Source organism: Fundulus heteroclitus, chromosome 17 (assembly GCF_011125445.2).
Source record: "Fundulus heteroclitus isolate FHET01 chromosome 17, MU-UCD_Fhet_4.1, whole genome shotgun sequence".
Lineage (NCBI taxonomy): Eukaryota > Metazoa > Chordata > Actinopteri > Cyprinodontiformes > Fundulidae > Fundulus > Fundulus heteroclitus.
Window position 1 is genome coordinate 25,882,780 of NC_046377.1, and position 19,382 is coordinate 25,902,161.

General features: G+C 43.9%; 1 protein-coding gene across 2 annotated transcripts in view; it reads left to right on the forward strand.

Annotated features, from left to right (window-relative positions):
* The first annotated feature begins 3,480 nt into the window (after positions 1-3,480).
* Positions 3,481-19,382, forward strand: part of si:dkeyp-27e10.3 (UPF0606 protein KIAA1549) — a 31,022-nt gene continuing 15,120 nt past the window's right edge. For both annotated transcript variants that reach the window (XM_021323661.2, XM_021323662.2), the window contains exons 1-2: positions 3,481-3,557; positions 12,910-13,112. In XM_021323661.2, the coding sequence (XP_021179336.2) occupies positions 12,965-13,112 (148 nt within the window). In that variant the 5' untranslated portion in view covers positions 3,481-3,557; positions 12,910-12,964. The remainder of the gene's footprint in view (positions 3,558-12,909; positions 13,113-19,382) is intronic.

Genomic DNA, 19,382 nt, shown 5'->3' on the forward strand with positions numbered 1-19,382 from the left:
TTAAAGAAACGTTCTCTGTGATAAGCATTTTAGAAGAAATGGAAAAAGTCAGAAAAATATATCCATAAATGATTAGATAAAATAGGTGATTCAGTATTCTCTGTATTGTTCATGATGATGTCAGCTTCCAGTCGTCTAGAAGGTTGCTGGTGCGATGCCGGCTCCTCTCTGGCTCCTGATTTCTGCACAGAGAGCTTCTCACTTTCCAGGCTGGAGCTAAAAGCAGAAAAAGACTCGTTGATCTGCAGAAACGAGCTTCGGCTGGCGGTGGTCAGAGGAGTCGGTGCATGGCAGCCTGGCTTCTGTCAGTCTGCCCCAGTGCAGCTGTAGCTACTGACACAGCTCACCACCGTCAGGGTGTGAATGACTAAATCTGTAGTGTGAAGCGCTTTGGAGGTCGCTATACAAGTACAAGCCATTTACCATTCAAAGTGGCCTCTGGGCTCCGTGATCCAGGGATCAACTTACCTTCAACTGTGTTCTCCTCCCAGAGCTGAGAGAACAGAGGAGCTGCTTTTAGAAAACCTTGTTTTCTATTTTATGTCTGTGGTTTTGCCAAAATGCAAGTCTTTCTACCAGCAGGTGAGAGCGCGTTAATATCAGATCGATAAAGGAGTAAAATGACCAGAAAGGAAACATGACAAGCAAATTAAAAATAATGATGACGATGTAATTAAAGTACATTCAAACTTTTTGATGCGGTGTGACAATTATCTACTTTAGCTCAGTTTCATCATCATGACACAGATTTCTGAATCCAGTCTAATGGGCTCATTTTTCGCCCCTCACCACTAGGCGCATAATTTTGGGTTTTGTTGTTTGTTTCTTGTACCGTTAACCGACCCCAGAAGACAGCATCAACTACACCTCCTCCCTAAGATGAACATTTCTGTTGTCTCCTTCCTCACAGTCACTTTCAGCAGCGTCTGAATCCCTCTGAAGCTGAAACTTCTTGGCAGGACTTTTCTCTCTGAGAGACTCTGAGGATGTTGGGGAATACGGGCGCTGTCTTACTGTTGCTATACAACAGTCTGATGAAGAGGACGATCATAATTGTCTTCATTTTCTGAAGCTCCAGAGGTTCTGGAGGAGTTTCCAGAACAGAACCAGCCTTCTTTATCACCCGGTAAATGGAGAGCTTTGCCTTTTGGCTCAGCTCTCTCTTCACCACCACAGACCATTACAGCGCCGCTTCACTGCAGACGCTGCACCAATCCGCCTGTCCATCTCCTGCTCCATCTTTCCCTCATACATGAACAAGACCCAGAGATACTGAAACTCCTCCACTAGGGGCAGGACGTCCTCCCCGACCCGGAGAAGGCACTCTACCCTTTTCTGGCTCATGACCATGGCTTCAGATTTGGAGGCTCTGAAGGGTAGAGTGTGAAATATTAGTCATTCTTTGATACTAAACCAAAATGCATGAGTCACATAATCATAACTGTCCCATTTTATTTCTCTCCAGAGTTTCACCAACTTCTCCAGGGTTCATAGTTGATCTCAATTAAAAAAATAAATTTCTGTGAATTTTCCTTTCTTTAAAGAACCCAGAATTAGCTTTGGCCTTCACAGGTAGACGTTTGCCGTGAAACATGGTGGTCCTGCTTCAACAAGTAAGACAGGAGTTGAAAATCTGACATCTGATTGTTGCCCTGTTTCCCACACCGTTCTTCTCTGCCTTCTCTACTTCTGGTTCTGACAGTGTGCGCTAACCCTCATGCAGGAGACGTTGTTCATGCTTCTGGTTGTTTTTCTGCTCAGCCTAGTTAGGCCCATGTGGAGGGTTCATCTGTGCAGAGCGGCTCTGGATGCACTCACTCCAACTTCAACTTTGCTGTCTTCTGCTTGCTGCAGCTATCCCTGTTATTCTGTCCAGGAGTGATGCTGAAAAACTAGTCCATGCATTTGTTACTTCAAGGCTGGACTATTGTAATTCTTTACTATCAGGAAGTCCACAAAATGCAGTTCAAAGCCTTCAGCTGATCCAAAATGCTGCAGCAAGAGTTCTGATGAAAATCAACAAGAGGGATCATATTTCTCCTGTTTTAGCTTCCCTTCATTGGCTTCCTGTTAAATCAAGAATAGAATTTAAAATTCTTCTTCTAACGTATAAAGCCCTTAATAATCAAGCTCCATCATATATCAGAGCTCTGATTACCCCGTATGTTCCTAACAGAGCACTTCGCTCTCAGACTGCAGGTCTGCTGGTGGTTCCTAGAGTCTCTAAAAGTAGAATGGGAGGCAGATCCTTTAGCTATCAGGCTCCTCTCCTGTGGAACCAACTCCCAGTTTTGCTCCGTGAGGCAGACAGGCTTTTGTTGGTGGAAACCATGTTTTCGCCCTTCTCCCGACCGGATTTGGCAAGTTTTGTTTTCCGGGGCGTCCGTGGCGGAGCGGTTAGCGATTAGCGCGAACCATGTTAGGAGGCCTTTAGTCCTCGACGCGGTCGGCCCAGGATCGACTCCGACCCGTGGCGCTTTGCCGCCTGTCTTCCCCCTCTTCCTGTCAGCTCACTGTCAATAAAACGCCACTAGAGCCGCACACACATAAAAAAAAATTTGTTTTTTCCTGCGTCGCTCTCATCAGCGTCACGGGTTAGCTTCGGTGTGAGTGGTTGAAATAGAACATGTATAAAGATGACAGACAAGTGGCTTATCCAATCATATGCAAGGATTTTTTGATAAGGCCCAGCCTTCAATAAAGGAAATTCCTACAGAGATGTCCCAGATGGATGAGTGGAGCTAGGCGGAGCGAAATACATCTGGCGAGAGTCAGGTTAGTGGATTGGAGCTATTTGAATACATTTTTATTTTGTTACTGATGCAGCATTTTTTATCACACATTTTCCTTCCACCCAACTTTCTAGGACTATGCTATAGCTTTTCAACCATATTGTAATTTTCTGAGCCACTGAATTCATCCTCTGTAAACCAGACATTACACAAAATAAAGGCTTGAAATATGTCAGTCTATGTGATAAACCTATATGAGTTTCACAAATGAATTGAAGGGCACAGATGGACTTTTTTCTCCATGTTCTGTTCTGGAGCTGCATTCATTTAAAATGTACTGACTGCTGGAAAGACGCTTTATAATGCCAAGAGTCCGCAGACAGCTGCACAGGAAGTGTACCGAGTACCGGATCCGTTAGAACCCAGTGGATCACCGCAGGTAGGACCAATTAGCTGTAAATAGCCGCAGTCCGCGTTGCAAGGCTGCCTAATCTGGACGGAACCAGGTGTTCTAGCCGTTCACGGAGACATTTTCTGCAGAACAGCTTCAGTGCGATGACGGGTTCGGTGGAATAGCCTTCATCTGACTCAGTGACGAGACGCAAGCTGCACTGGATCAGAACCCATCGTGGAGGAGCCGGGTTCTACTGGTACCGGTTGTTGCCTGATTCTGTGGGACGGATCCGGATTGGAGGGAGAAGACTGCGGACAGAGAGGAGGAGTGATTCTGCAGAGACCTCCTCCTCTTCCTCCTCCTCCTCCTCCTCCGCGGCGGCGCGGCGTGGAGAGGCGTGACGCGCCCGAACCGCATCTCCAGGATGGCAGGTAGGTCCGGTTTGTCAGGGAGGCTTTAAAGCCCGTCGTGGTGCTCATGGTTCGGTTCTTGCGCTGTGAGGCTGCTCTGCGGTACCGCCGCTGGTTGGGTTGAAGCCGCCTGGCTGTGTGGCCGCTGCGCTGCCTGCGAGGCACGGCTCGGAAGGAGGGAGGAGGCCCCGGGAGTGGACCGGGCCATGCGCTGCACCGGCTCAGAACTCCCGACTCTGGTGCTTTGCGGGTTGCGTGGAGCAGTTAGTGGGTTGGTGTGAGAGGAGGCCGAGCCGGGCCAGAACCAGACCGGAAAATGGGTCTGGAACCGGAGACCCGAGCAGCGGGGTCCGGATCAGGCCTCAGACAGCAGCTATGCGCCGGTACCGAGCTCTGATGGCCAGCACCGCCTGTTGATCCAACACCATTAAGCGAACAGTGGGTGGAATTGGATGATTAGGGTGTTGTTGCTAAAGATGGTGTTCAGAACCGAGCTGACAGAGGAGCGGTTCTGGTGGACAGCTGGCTTCCTACAGAGGAATGTCAGAAATAAGGCCGGTAACTCCTCCTAGATGCACATCTCCCACCTGAGATCAGAACCAGAACTGAGAGCCGTAGACTGCTGAGACCTGCAGGGGTTCTTCTGGATAACCTTCATCTAAATTAAATGTTCTGATTTTCTCTCCATTTTGTTCTTTGAAGAGACAAAAATCCGTTTTTGGTTTATTTAACCCCGCTGGCATTTATTTGCATGTTTGACACAGTTTTAGAGAATAATCTTGGCCTCAGCTTTTATGAATTGTCTGTGTTCTTGTAGCTATAACTCTAATATTGTCTCGTTTTAGTAACTTGTCAAGGACGTTAAACAACATTTGAAGCCATTAGCTGGAAATCAATTTAGGAGCGTTTAGAGATTTGAGGAGCCCATCAGTCCCTGAGAAGGTCCTGAAAACATCAAAACCAACCTTCACAGCTTCTGTCTTCCTTCCTGGAGCATCTGGACACTTGTCATTTGCAAAGTTTCTGGATTTTTCCGCATTAGGTGTTAAAAGGCCCGATTGAGTTGCTGCATTTATCCCAATCATGTTTCAGAGTGAAATATGTGAAAATGTTACAGTTGAAGTTAAATCAGGCTTCACTATGACACTTCTTCTTTTACAGTTTAAACAACAGATCCTTTAAACCTGTTTTACATAACCCACGAGTTAACTGATTGGCCCCTTTAACTTTTGCCAGTACCTGGTTGGACTCACCTTTTGGTGCATATTGACAGGACAACATCAGAGCCTGGGCTGCACAATACATTTAAGATTAATGTCATCACAATATAATAGATTGCAATATGATTATCGCAAAGAAGAGTGTTGTAAAGTTGATAATAAACAGCAGCTAGGTTGTTTAATTAGCAGAACATCACAGGTATTGCTCATGGGCAGAGGCATCCTTTCCATTAAAGCCTTTTCTCTGGATGACTGTTTTTGGTTTTAGGGTCCAGGTTTGCTATGATGCCAAACAGACTTTGACACTTTTCCTGTATTTATTGCAAGCCATATCGTTATTGCAACAATTACTTATCGCATATCGCAGGTTTTACTAAGATTGTGCAGCCCTGAGCACAGCAGCTTCAGATTTGTTTACTGAACGTCCATCATGAGAACCTCCTGTTCCACCAGGTCCCAAAGCTGCTCTGGTGGACTGAGATCTGGGATTCATGGACAGCATTGGAGTCCAGTTATTTAATAATATTCTAGAAACCAGTTTGAGATTATCTGAGCCTCTTGACATGATCCGTTACCCGGCTGGAAGCAGCCATCAAAAGGGGGGGGGGGGGGACTGGGCTCCTAAAGGGACGGAGAAGGTCAGCAAACAACATTCTGGTAGGCTGTGGGGTTTAAACAATGCTCAGCTGGTACTGAAGGGCCCAGAATGTGGCATCAGAACTACCACCATTCACCATGACACCACCACCAGGAGCCTGAAGCGCATGGATCCATGATTTCACCCAGACTCCACAGTCACCTCAGGAAGTGGTCCACACCGCACATAGATATCCAGGTGTGTTGGGCGACTGTGAATCACTGGGTTGAGTAGTCGTCTTGGAATCCAACGTCTGTAGGTTTGAATCCAGTTTCCCCTGTCACATGTTAATGTGCCTCTGGGCAAAGCACAGAAGTTCTCCCCAAGTTGTCCACCAATCTGTGTATTAATGTTTGCGTTAGTGAGCGCGGCGGACTGAATGTGGCTCTAGTGTAGAGCGCTGTGAGATGTTAGCATGGCTACAAAAGCTTGAGTGGCGTTCACACTGACCCTGGTTCTGGTTCTGCTGGAGGTTCTCCTCCCTGTTAAAGGGGAGTTTTCCTCTCCACTGTCGCTTCATGCATGCTCAGTATGAGGGATTGCTGCAAAGCCATCAACAATGCAGACGACTGTCCACTGTGGCTCTACGCTCTTTCAGGAGGAGTGAATGCTGCTTGGAGAGACTTGATGCAACCTGCTGGGTTTCCTTAGAGAGGAAACTTTCTCACCAACCTGGAGGATCTGATGGAAGCTGACTTTGAAAGAGCCTTGATGATGATGTGATGTTAATTGGAGATTAATAAATAAAATTTAACTGAATTTAATAATCTAGGAACAATGTTTTCTGGAGTCTTTTGGAAGAATTTACATCAGTGGTTTACTAAATACTACTTCCAGCTTTAAAAATATAAAGTTTTATATCTGATTTTTTGAACTATCAGCATGATCTAATAATTAACTTTATAGTAATCTTGGTTTATTATATATAAGCTGTATAAATAAAATTTAATTCAATTATTTTAATATGGTGTTTAAAAGAATCTCAACCTCTTTATCTATCCGTAAGATTGAAGCCCCCGGCGCCATGATTTAAGTCATAGAGAAGTGGTGGTTGTTTTGAAGGATTCTGATTGGCTTATTTTCCAGTACACTGGCCTCTATGCATCTGCCGTATAACAATAAAAAACGCTCAGCTGCGTACTTCTACTGGTTGGAGTGGATGAAAAGCTTTCTAACAAACCTTCCGTGTGTATGGTATTATTTTTAAAAATGGTGTAGGGGAGATATTCAGGTTTTTTTTTTATCCCTGCGATGTGTGGACTAGGCCTTAGTGGTTGGCGTCTTCACACGGGCTCCCTTATGGTAATTTTGGGGATTTCTAGGGATGTCTGCCCTCAGTCAGTGCAGGGCTGGTGATGCTGAAGTGGTACCAGAGGGCACCAGTGGGGCAGCTTTCCACTGTGTGGGCGTATGGCTGTCTGGGGTGTGATGTGTGGGGCTGCTGGGCCTTCTGGGGTTTACCTGCTTTATGTTGTTCTTGGCAGCTTAGGATTGCAGACTTTCTTCCATTTTCACTAGACTTACAAACATACTCCTCCAGGTTACAGACGAGGACTCACATTAACACAAACACTTTTATTTCAACACATAAACTCACTCATACACACACCAGGGCTGCACATAATACTTATTTTAGCAATTATGTTTTCAATTAATCCCGTTTTTTTGTTAGTCTCATGTGAGTGTAATGAGAATTAAAATATTGAATCAAAATAAAGCCTATTATTTAATATTTCAATAGTTTAACTGTTTTTTTAATTCACTTATTATGTACTTTAGGGCACATTTCTGTAAAAAAAAAAGCTTAGTTTCAACGGCTTTGGCGTCAAATGTAAAATCCAAACCAAGAATCTTAAATAATTCATCCATCCATCCATCCATCCATCCATCCTCTTCCTCTTATCCGGGGTTGGGTTGCGGGGGTAGCAGCTTCAGTAGGGAGGCCCAGACGTCCCTCTCCCCAGCCACTTGGGCCAGCTCCTCAGGAGGAATCCCAAGGCGTTCCCAGCAGAGAGACATAGTCCCTCCAGCGTGTCCTGGGTCTTCCCCTGGGCCTCCTCCCGGTGGGACGTGCCCGGAACACCTCACCAGGGAGGCGTCCAGGAGGCATCCTGACCAGATGCCCGAGCCACCTGAACTGGCTCCTCTGGACGTGGAGGAGCAGCGGCTCTACTCTGAGTCCTCCCCGGATGACTGAGCTCCTCACCCTATCTCTAAGGGAGAGCCCAGACACACTACGGAGAAAACTCATTTCAGCCGCTTGTATCCGGGATCTCGTTCTTTCGGTCACGACCCAAAGCTCGTGACCATAGATGAGGGTAGGAACGTAGATCGACCGGTAAATCGAGAGCTTGGCCTTTTGGCTCAGCTCTCTCTTCACCACAACGGATCGGTACAGCGCCCGCTTCACAGCAGACGCTGCACCAATCCGCCTGTCCATCTCCCGCTCCATCTTTCCCTCATTCGTGAACAAGACCCCAAGATACTTGAACTCCTCCACTAGGGGCAGGTTAAAATCCCCCACTATAATAACCTTGTCAGTGTTTATCACCAAATCAGATAAGAAGTCTGACAACTGATCCAAAAACTGAGAGTAAGGGCCTGGTGGACGATACAAAACAACAAACAGAAGAGGTTTTATTGCTTTGCAATTTGGATGAGGGAAACTGAGGGTTAAATGTTCAAAAGAATAGTAGTTATTAATTGGCCTGGGACTAATTAATAAATCCGACTGAAAGATCGTTGCCACTCCTCCTCCTCTTCCCACAGATCTGGGAATGTGGAAATTTAAATAACTGGAGGGGGTTGACTCATTTATACTAACGGAGTCCTCATGTAGCCAGGATTCTGTGAGACAAAATAAATTAATATGATTTTCAGAAATCAATTAATTAACTAACGAAGTCTTTGGAGGGAGAGACCTTATATTTAATAGACCACATTTAAGTGTTTTTTTTTGGTTCAAGTTGAGTCGTATTGATTTTTATTAGATTTTTGTCAGACCAGGTTTTCCCCAGAAAGTTCTCCAGTTATCAATGTAGCCCACGTCGTTTTCAGGACACCACCTAGACAACCAGCGGTTGAATGATGACATTCAGCTAAACATGTCATCACGTCACGTCAGGCAGGGGACCAGAGAAAACTACGGAGTCCGACTTTGTTTTAGCAAACTTACACACCGAAACAACACTTACTTTAGTGACCTCCGATCAGCGTAACTAGGTGTCATTACCGCCAGCATGAATAACAATCTTACTGTATTTACGCTTATCCATAGCCGACAGTTTCAGGTAGGACTTGATGTCGCCCGTTCTGGCCCCTGGCAGGCATTGACTATGGTCCCTGGTGTCTCTAGTGCCACGTTTCTGACTATCGAGCTCCCAATAATCAGGGTCGGCTTCACAGCGGGTGTGTCGCTGAGTGGGGAAACTTGTTAGAAACGCATACTAGTTGGTGGTGACCTTGGGGCTGGAATCTAGAGCTATGCTTCCTACGAACGATGGAGAGATGGAGAAGCTGTTGGAAGAATAGGGGAGAAAGCCATTGTGATGTTAAAGCTAGGCTAGGCTAAAGCTAGGCTGAGAAAAGCAAACCGTGTGAAACACGAGGAGTTCCCAAACGTGAAGTGCAGAAACACAGAACGTTTTAAAAGTGCCTATGTGTTAGAAACAGATAGATGTTACAGTAAAGAGATTAAAGATTAAAAACGAGAGAGTCTGGGACACCAAACCGCAATTCACATCGTGACAACAGGAAGTGACACAATACGCCTTACCGCAAACAGGAAGTGATCTCGCTCAAATCAAGTTGATGAAGTCCTAAAATGACCAGCATGGAGAGTAAACCTAACAAGCAACAATCAAAATGACTAGGATGTAAACAAGGTGCATTCCACATTTTAATGCTATGACAATTATATAATTTTGCTAAATTTTCTCCTCATGTCACCAGTTTCTTAATCCAGGCTAATCAATTAATCTGTTTCCTTTGATCACTAGGAGCACTTTTGTTTCTTGTTTCTTGTACTAACAACCAATCAGAGCTCTTAGAAGACAGCGCTACACCTGACAACGGGGTCAACCACACCTAGCAACGGGGTCACCCCTTCACTACGATAAAACTCAGTAATTTCCTTCCTCAGAGTCACTCTGAGCAGCATCTGAATCGCTCTGAAGCCAAGACTCCTCGGTTGGATTTTAAGATAAGATAGGCGCTCTGAATACAGGCACAGAACCATATGTCTTTAGGATTTTTAAAACATGTTTAGTAAGTCATGTAGATACTTGAAAGGTTACATTGCTATAATACTTTATATCCTGTTACTACAGCTTATAGTTTACATTTTATTATCTTGCGCTACGCTGATGCAAATACACAAACATCAGAGATTCCCTTAGCTACATATTTCCCCAGTAATTCATTAAATCATTTGACGTTTATGGCTTATGTATGCTCAGGGATCCATCCTTTAAGTTTTCTGATCACTCTGTGTGAGTGTCAGGCATAGTAATGTGCTAGGAGCCATTAAATCATCATCACCACCCTACGATTGGAAGACAAAGTAAAGAGAACTTCCCCTGCTTTCCTGCTGCCATATGCAGTCTGTCTACAGAGAGACGTTGAGCTTTAGGTGCTCCTCAGTGGTTGGCGCAGTCAAGCTAATCTGCTTGCAGATAATAGTGGAGCAAACTTTTCGTTAATCACATTATCATTCACGGTAGGTTTAGAGATGTTTGTGGCCCGATTAGTGTCTACTTAAATGGGTTCAATACCTGTAAGTAATATAATGTTTAAGATTTTCATCCACCATTTACTCCGATTGCTAAAAAAAAAAAAAAACAGAAACCATTTTTTTTGTCAACAGTACACTGCCTTGAGACCCTAAACCTTTAATTAGTAACTAAGCTTTTTGGGTTTGTTACCAGTACCGCATAAAGTGGAATGGTACTGGACTGGAGCTGGACATTTGGCTCACCGCGTGGCTCAGTAGGATGCTTTGATTTTTCCAACACTTTAGTACAAACACCATCATCTACTGCTTCCTATTGCAGTCCTCAAGGGACATTTAACCTGAATGTCTAAGTTTTTGTCCCTCTAACACCTTCCATTTCTCTTTATAACCTTATTTCACCCCATTCATCCTCCTCAGCCCTTTTCATAGCCCTCATTATAGTCTGTGGGCCAGAATCTGTAAGAAGTCTCCTTAAGAAGTTTCGTATGAACTGTCAGGGGGCAACTTTCTTCCACCGGGATAAGTTGCTACACATAGCAGTGATCTCAAAACAACAATGTTCCCATGTTTTCACTTGCACATTAATAAGTTATGGCCGATAAAAAATCTAAACTGTGGCGCTTTGGTCCAAGAGGTCACGTGATTCGATTTTTGCTGCTCAGCCAATCAGATCGCTGTATTATCAGCTGAGCGAGTTCAACCAGTTCATCATGGCTGCGCCCGTAAGATGTTTGTATGCACCTGTTTCCAGACGAAGAAAGCCCAGTAATAGCATTTTCTGGCGCCAGTTGGCAAAGATCTTTATGGCAAGGAAAAAGAAATAGCCCAGTCCATCCATCCATCCATCCATCCATTTTCTAACACGCTTATCCCTGCTGGGTTCGTGAGGGGTGCCGGTGTCTATCTCCAGCTGTCAATGTGCGAGACCCTCTCGCCTGGACAGGTCGGCAGTCCATCACAGGGCAGAAATAGTCCAGACTTTTGCCCAATTTACTGTGATATCACCAAGACCTGCTGCGCTAGGATAGCACAGGCTACAGATGTTGTTGTGCCAAACAACTTATCCCCGCCAGAATTTCCAACCTATTAGGCGTGGAAATTAAGATGTTTTACTTTTCTTAACGAAATATAGCAATGGTGTCGTTACATTATCGTTTAGTTAGTGTGAAAAAAATTAAAATGTAACACTTAGTGCTATCATAAGGGATTGCTATGTCGGTTAGAACTCCATTGATCACTCAATAAAACACGTTATGAGAAAGTAAACGGCTCTGTGGTCATTTCCACATGTGTCACGAAAATATTAACTTTATGTTATTAGATTGTCGCATGTCTGTCTGCTTAAAACAAAATCCACCTTCCTGAGTCCATCACAGCTGTCTGCTGGTTCTCTTTTTTCTTTTTCTTTTTTAGACCCGCATGAAAAGATCATATAAAGCAGATTTCACGTGTGATCAAATGAACACTGAATAATGGTACAACCAAAATTATCAGATTTAATAAGATTTTAATTCAACCAAGAATCATATAGAGATATTAACCATATTAAGAAAACGAGATATGTCGCTTTTAAAAATAGAACAATGTATTAGGAGTTTAAAAAAATCAATTTCATTTTATTAGAATGTGATGTTTAAAAATATTTAGACTTCACAAAGCTGGAGGTTAAAAGTTTTATTGATTTCACTCTCCCGACGCAGGGTATACAAATTCTGGCGGGGATACGTAATTTGGCACGACACCTGACACCTGTGCTATCTTAGCGCAGCAGGTCTTGGTGATATCACAGTAAATTGGGCAAAAGTCTGGACTATTTCTGCCCTGTGATAGACTGGCGACCTGTCCATGTTATACCCTGCCTCTCACACATTGACAGCTGGAGACAGACACCGGCACCCCTCACGATCCCAGCGGGGATAAGCGTGTTAGAAAATGAATGATGGATGGATGGATGGATGGATGGATGGATGGATGGACTGGGCTATTTCTTTTTCTTGCCATCAAGATCTTTGCCAACTGGCTCCAGAAAATGCTATTATTGGGCTTTCTTCGTCTGGAAACAGATGCAAACAACCCTTTTCGGGCGCAGCCATGATGAAGTGGTGAACTCGCACAGCTGACAATACAGCGATCTGATTGGCTGAGCAGCAAAAATTTAATCACGTGACCTCTTGGACCGAAGCGATTCACGATGATTTCCTGTCCGACCTGAAACGTTGCACATGTTATTCTGATGCGCTTTTACTTCAGTCAGGTATGAAAACCTCTCAGCCTCATTTTATGGAAGTCTGACTGGAAGTTGTACGAATTGTTAGCGTTAGACTTCTTTAATGTGTTTAAATTCAGCTGGGCAATATATGGAGATTTAAAAAATATCCAGATTCTTTTAAAAGGGATATAGGATGAGACTATATAGTTTATATCTAGATGGTCTATGTTGCCTTATAATTATACTTTTATATATTTTGGATGTTTTTTCAGCCGTTTCTAATATTTATCTAGAGCTATTTGTTAAAAGATTTGTCTATGAGACAATTGCTTTAATTCATAGATGCCTCTTTATAATTACTCTATAAAAAGAGAAACGTATTGTGATAAATATTGTGTATCAGCATTCAGCCTAACGATACTGAGAAATTATTTTTGGTCCATATCGCCCAGCCCTAATCCAGAGGGTATATCCATCAATGTAATGAACAACTCACCTGTGATACTTTGTGATGTTGACCCATACGGTCCAATTGATCGGCTGTCTAACCAGGACTTTCTGTCTGTGCTGTTCAGGTCCTCCTGACGAGCCCTTGGCTCTTTGCGTCAGACCGCCGGCGCTTTGAGGACAATGGACCCTGTGATCCTGCTGGGCTCCAGCTTCAGGACCAGGATCGGTATGGACCCCAGAGCCAGGGCATATAGACAAACGCTTGGTGTGATTTTTCTAGTGGCTGGCACACTGGTCTCAACGGCAGCCACCAGCTCATCTGCTGAAGGTAAGATGGATGCCTCCCATTTGCTGTTAGGATTGTTGTGGAAGAGGGTTCGCCTCCTTCTGTTATTTCACTTTCATGTTGTCAGTCCTCTGACGTCAGTCACTGACCCTGTCCACACACTGACTGAGTCATGTGACCCGTGTCTGGACTGTGGGGCTGTAAGCCACAATTTGTCAGCTGATCGCATCATCAGCTCCATCCATCAATCCCATTCAGTGACTGCAGGGACTCTGAGTCTGATTCTGCAGACAGACATCTAGGTCTGACATCCTCAAACAATCTGTGACCAGTGTTTCATTTAGTACCTTCCCATTACAGGGTTTCCGCGGGTCAATAAAAATCATTAAAAGTCATTAAAAAATGTTTTAAATTAAGGCCTTAATTGCCATTAAAAGTCATTAAATGTGATTATCGGTGGCATTTAAAATGCCTTATTTTTTTCTAAAAAAATACATTCCTAAAAACAGTTTTGTCAGATATAACTGATTCAGCGTGTTTGCGCGGAACCAAACACGCTGAACTGCTTCCGGTTGATCATAAAGCTGTTTTTTTTACAATGTTCGGAAAAGAAGCTTGAGGCGGAGAAAGACCTAGAGAATGGGAAAATGCAAATTTCAACAAAAGTGGGTGGAAAACAAGGAATTTGGGACAAGATGACGAAGGATTTTACAGTGTTTGTAAAAAAATTAAGCTTTGCACAATGACTTAGACTTAGACAACTTTATTTGTCATTATGTATGCAAAGAGTGCGTACAGAACAAAATTTCGTTGCATACAGCTTTGTAAATTGCAGTAAAAGTTAGATTACAGTTTTAGGTGCAGCAGAGATTTAAAAGTAAACATAGATTTAAAATACACTATAAAAACAATAGAAATGTAAACAATGCAGGAGAAGGTCACAGTATACAAACCATTGAATGTGCAGAGTTGGGTTGTGCAAAGATGCTTTTAAAGGCATACTATGCAACATTTTTCAGTTAATTAATGTGCTCCATACCGTTTTGGATGATTAAATGAGTCATTTCAGGTCGAACAAAGGTTTTCTCGGCCGCCCTGGTGGTCTGTGGGGGAAATACCGCACTTGCAATTGCAAGAGCTCACGGCCCGCACACACAGGTTCAGAAGTCTTGCTTTACGGCGAGAACTCCATGTGTTTTTGCCCTGCCATTCACTATATGCACGCGCGAAAGCAACAACCAAGAACCGCATGTTAACGTAAAATAAACATGCAAGCATATCGAGTTTTTTTATTATTATTATTATTATTATTATTTATTTTCTATTTTTATTTTTTTTTTTTATGTTGGCGAGACGCTACCGCGGCGGCGAGGAGGCGGCGGCGGCGGCTGCAGCCGCCTCGCCAAGATAGCGCTGCAGGAAGCTTGATGTTCATACTTTCACTGTGTTAGTCATTGTTTGTACTGCCGTTTTTTCCACTTTTCGTTGCGTTCACCTGTCTGCTAAGCTCAAAACAACCGCACCTGGTTTGACGGAGAAACCAGAACAGCTGAGCATCTTTACGACAGTGCACTTTTACTTTCGCCCTCTGGGGGGAGCCTCGCTGGAAAATCAACCCCGGTTGCATAGTATACCTTTAAGTCCTAAGAGTTCGGTAGCATTTGTAATGCTAGAAGGAGATGCAATGATGCAAAGTGTGCAAATATGCGAATGTTGTGCAGAGTTTATGGGTTTATAGTTCAGCAGTTCAACTGATGGCAGCAGGGAAAAAGCTTTTGCAGAACCTGGTGGACCTGCAGCGGATGCTGTGGAACCTCTTCCCAGAAGGCAGCAGGGAGAGCAGTCCATGGTGGGGGTGTGAGGGGTCCCTGATGATGTTACGGGCTCGGGACACACATTGCTGAGATGAAATGTCTTTTATGGAGGGAAGAGGAGCCCCGATGATCCCTTCTGCTGTCCTCACCACTCTCCTCACGTTCTTCCCGTAGGAGGCTCTGCAGCCTCCACACCACACAGAGAGACAGCTGGTCAGAATGCTCTCTATGGTGCTTCTGTAGAAGGTCGTGAGGATGGGCGGGGGCAGGTGGGCTCTCCTCATCCTCTGCAGGAAGTACAGTCGTTTCTGTGTCTTCTTCACCAGTGATGTGGCGTTCTCAGACCAGGTGAGGTTGTCCGTGATGTGCACCCCCAGGAACTTGGTGCTGCTGACCACCTCCACAGCTGAGTTGTTGATGAGCAGTGGAGCGTGGTGAGGCTGGTTCTTTCTGAAGTCGACGATGATCTCCTTCGTCTTCTCCACATTCAGGACCAGGCTGTTGTCTCTGCACCAGTCCACCAGCTGCTCCACCTACTCTCTGTAGTCCTGGTCGTTGTCGTCTCTGATCAGGCCCACCACCGTTGTGTCGTCTGCAAACTCCCCGATGTGATTGGTGGTGAACCTGGGGACGCAGTCATGAGTCATCAGGGTGAACAGCAGGGGGCTCAGGACGCAGCCCTGAGGGGAGCCCGTGCTCAGGGTGATGACATCAGAGGTGTTCTGACCGACCCGGACCGACTGAGGTCTGTTGGTGAGGAAGTCTAGCAGCCAGTTGAAGGGGTGTGCTGAAGCCCAGATGTTCCAGTTTTCCCACCAGATGCTGTGGGATAATGGTGTTAAACGCTGAACTGAAGTCCAGGAACAGCATCCGCACGTGCGTGTTCTTCTCCTCCAGGTGTGTCAGGCTCAGGTGAAGAATAGAGGAGATGGCGTCCGCAGTGGAGCGGTTCCGTCGGTAGGCAAACTGGAACGGGTCGAGTGTTGGGGGGAGACTGGAGACGATGTGTTCCTTTACCAGCTTATACCAGCAAAACTTATAAATGATATTTTAAGTGCAAGGTTGGCGAACAGTTTGCAAAACAATTTTTTTTGAATGAAATATATCTTTTTGTGTGCAAAACAAGTTTTATTTGTGTGCAAAACTTTTTTTTGTGTGCAATGTTTTGGCAGAAATTTATCTCCATAGTATACCCTTTATGGAGCGATATTTGTGCCTTTGTGAGACAGGTATTCAACTCTGCTAAACTCTTCTCAACCCACTATGTTCGTGCTCGGTTCCGTGTCTGTCCGTGACCTGCTGCTTCCACGCTCAACACCAGCTGTGCGCTCATGACTTCAAAAACTGTCCACCTCACCAGCCAATCACAGACGGGTTTCTTTCCATCCAATCAGAGTAGGGCTTGAAAATACTGCATTCAGATGGATTAAATCAAAATGCTGCAGGTTTTGGCAGAAATTACTAAACATAATGGTGGGATTGAAGAAAAAACAACAACCAATAAACAGTTTAATATTTCAGCCTAAAATATTTAGTTTAAAATAATTCCTTGAGTTACTAAGTGAGGTGTGAAAAATCTTTTTGTCTCTTTTCTTTCCAGCTTCTGGGTGAAGATGCAAAAGTTTCTTGTGATCATAATCATCATTATTTAAAGAGCAATTTAACACAAGGTAAAACAAAATAACATCTAAAAAAAAGACTTGAGTGAAGACTTAGCAGTTTAAAGCAATATCAACAACAATAATAATAACAATAATAATAATAAAAACTTGATATCAAACATAATAGAACCAGCCGGCACAGCAGAAATACAAGTACCAAGAAAAGTTGCGTAAGATAAAATGTCAGTAAGGTTGAAGGCCAATGAGTGAAAATAGATTTTAAGACAGGTTTTAAAACTAGACAGTGGAGGGGCCTGTCAAATGTACAAAGGTAAGTCGTTCTATATGGAGGAACCCAAGTGTTGCAGCTGAGGGGAAAATGTTGGATCGGCTTGATGAAACTCCGCCTCCTCCTCAATGTAATTCACCCAGCGCGGTGGGAGACTCGTTTTGAGGAAACTACGGTTGTAGCTCACTGTCTCCCTTGCTGTGGTTATAGAGAGGTGTCTGTTTTGTAGAAGAAATCATCCGCCGATAAGTTATTGATCTGGAAAAGCCGAATCTGAAACCGCAGAAAAACATTCAAATCCCAAATGTACAGCGTTCTAATTCTTCCAGTCTATTAGCAGCTTCCCTTAAGAGGTCGGACACTGAACGTCTGCCTGCTGAGTTTGACATTACTAAACAATGCTTTAGTGCGGGGAAAAGCCATGTAGATTTGACCGACGTAGTAAAATGCTAACCAACCAATGGGAAGAAGTTGAGCCCTTAAGACACAGCCCTCCTCATTTGCATAATGAGGCAGAAATGCATACTGAAATGTAAAAACGACAGGCAGAAATAAATAGCATCACAGAAATATATAGGGTAAAAAAATACAAAGAAAGAATAAAACAGACAAAAATATTATAACATGCACATAAACAAATACTTTAAAAAAATAAGTAATTAATGAATAAAGTTAAAGATTATAACGGACAATAAATAAATAAGGTAATTATTACAAAGGCGAATAAATAAAGAAGCTAATTAAAAGAGATATATACATTTATGTCTCACTGTATAATTTATTTTCTACCTACATTTATTTATTTGGTGGCAATTAATTGTATGCTTATTTATTTATTGAGCATTTATTTATTTCTGTATTTATTTTTAGATATGGAAGACTTGGTCCTCCATAGTTCTATAACTTAGGGCCCCAATAGAGAAGGCCCAGTTCCCTCTAAGCTTCAGCTCAGAACTGTGAATGACCATGAGCAGCAGACGTGAATGAGCAGCAGGGGTGTAAAGGTGAAGGAGAAGCTCATTTAAGTAAGGTGGGCAAAGCTGTTTAAAACCTTAAAAACAAAAAGTTCATTAAACTGAACTCTAAGATAAACAGGCAACCAGTGAAGGGAGGCCAAGATCGGCTAATGTGCTCTTTTAATGTTTTTCCATTAAAAGGTGTGCAGCAGCATTTGAACCAGCTGCAGACATTTGACTGAGGACTGACCGATTCAGAGATAAAGAGAATTACACTAATCCAGCCATTAGTGTCCTCCGCAGTTCTCTGCCCCAACTTTTGACCGGCTCTTCTATCTTGTAGTGCTCGAATTTAGCTACAGTTAGTCGAGGGTGGTTTTTATCGGCTTCTTACCTCATTGCTGTCTTTGTTGCTTTTTTTTTCATGTTTTTCACTTGTTCAAAGACGTGTTGTGTTGCTTCAGTTGTTAAAGCCTGCACGTGAATAAGGCTGAAAATGTTATCATTACATAAGTCTCTCATGTCAGCCCATATCGATAATTACTGCTCACATGGATTTGATTTAGAACTAGTTTTGTACTGGGGCCCCCGCCGCAGGGGCAGGGTGCCCCTGGGGCCTCTGGCCGGGATCACTTCAGCGTAGCTGGCTGCCGGTGGAGCCCACGGGCTCGCCCCCACGTCTCCTTGGGGCGTCGGCATTGCAGTGGCTGGGGGATTTCCTCGGGGTCGTCTCTCCTCTTTCCTCGGGGGGGGGGGGGGGGGGGGGGGGGGTGTTGTGGATTTCTTGTGTTGGCCCCTCTTGGGCGCCCTGCTTTGGGGGCCCCTTCGGGAGTCCGGAATTATGGGTCCCCTGGCGCCTGCCTCGGTGCTCGGGGAAGTCGGGCCTTTGGTTCTTCACAACCACTATCGAGCTATTTCCTTCTGGATAAATTTCACCTAAACTAGTGCACTCTCATAAACTCCCACAGGTGCTGGGTCCCAGGTATTAAATGTTCACTTATATACAGAAAGCCCGTAATTTTTTTTTTTTTTCACTTTCTTTTCATGTTTTATCACTCTCTCCCTTTTATCTCTTCTTTCTTTCACCTCTTCTCTTTCTTTCTTTTCTGTTCTTGTTCTTCCTTTACTCTCCCATTTTAGTGTCCACAAAATTCGAAATTCTCCCCGCAGGAATCACAATAAAGCTATTTACATGCATAAATCAAGCGGAGCACTATGGCGAAAGCTGTTCGCTCCACTTGTGAAAGTGAAATCTGTCGAGCTCTATTTGGCATTAAGATATCAATTCTTATTGCCACATTGCTAGACAGGACACTGGGGGGGGGACTAGCTTTGTACTTTTGTTCTTTTTAATTTCTGTACAATAAATCTGTGTGTGTGTGTATAAAAATTAGGGCTGGGCAACGATTAAAATATTTAATCGCGATTAATCGCCCTGATTAATCGCCCTGATTAATCGCGATTAATCGCATTGTATTTACAAACTCCAAGAATGAATTCAAAAGTAGTGTAAAGAGCACTTTTATTTTAATGTTCTGCTGCCATATGAACAAAAGTGTTGTAACATTTGTAGCACTTATTTTATACTGGATATTTTCAACCCATCTATTGAATTTAGTGCACTAGCTGATCTTTTCTTCATAAGAGAACAG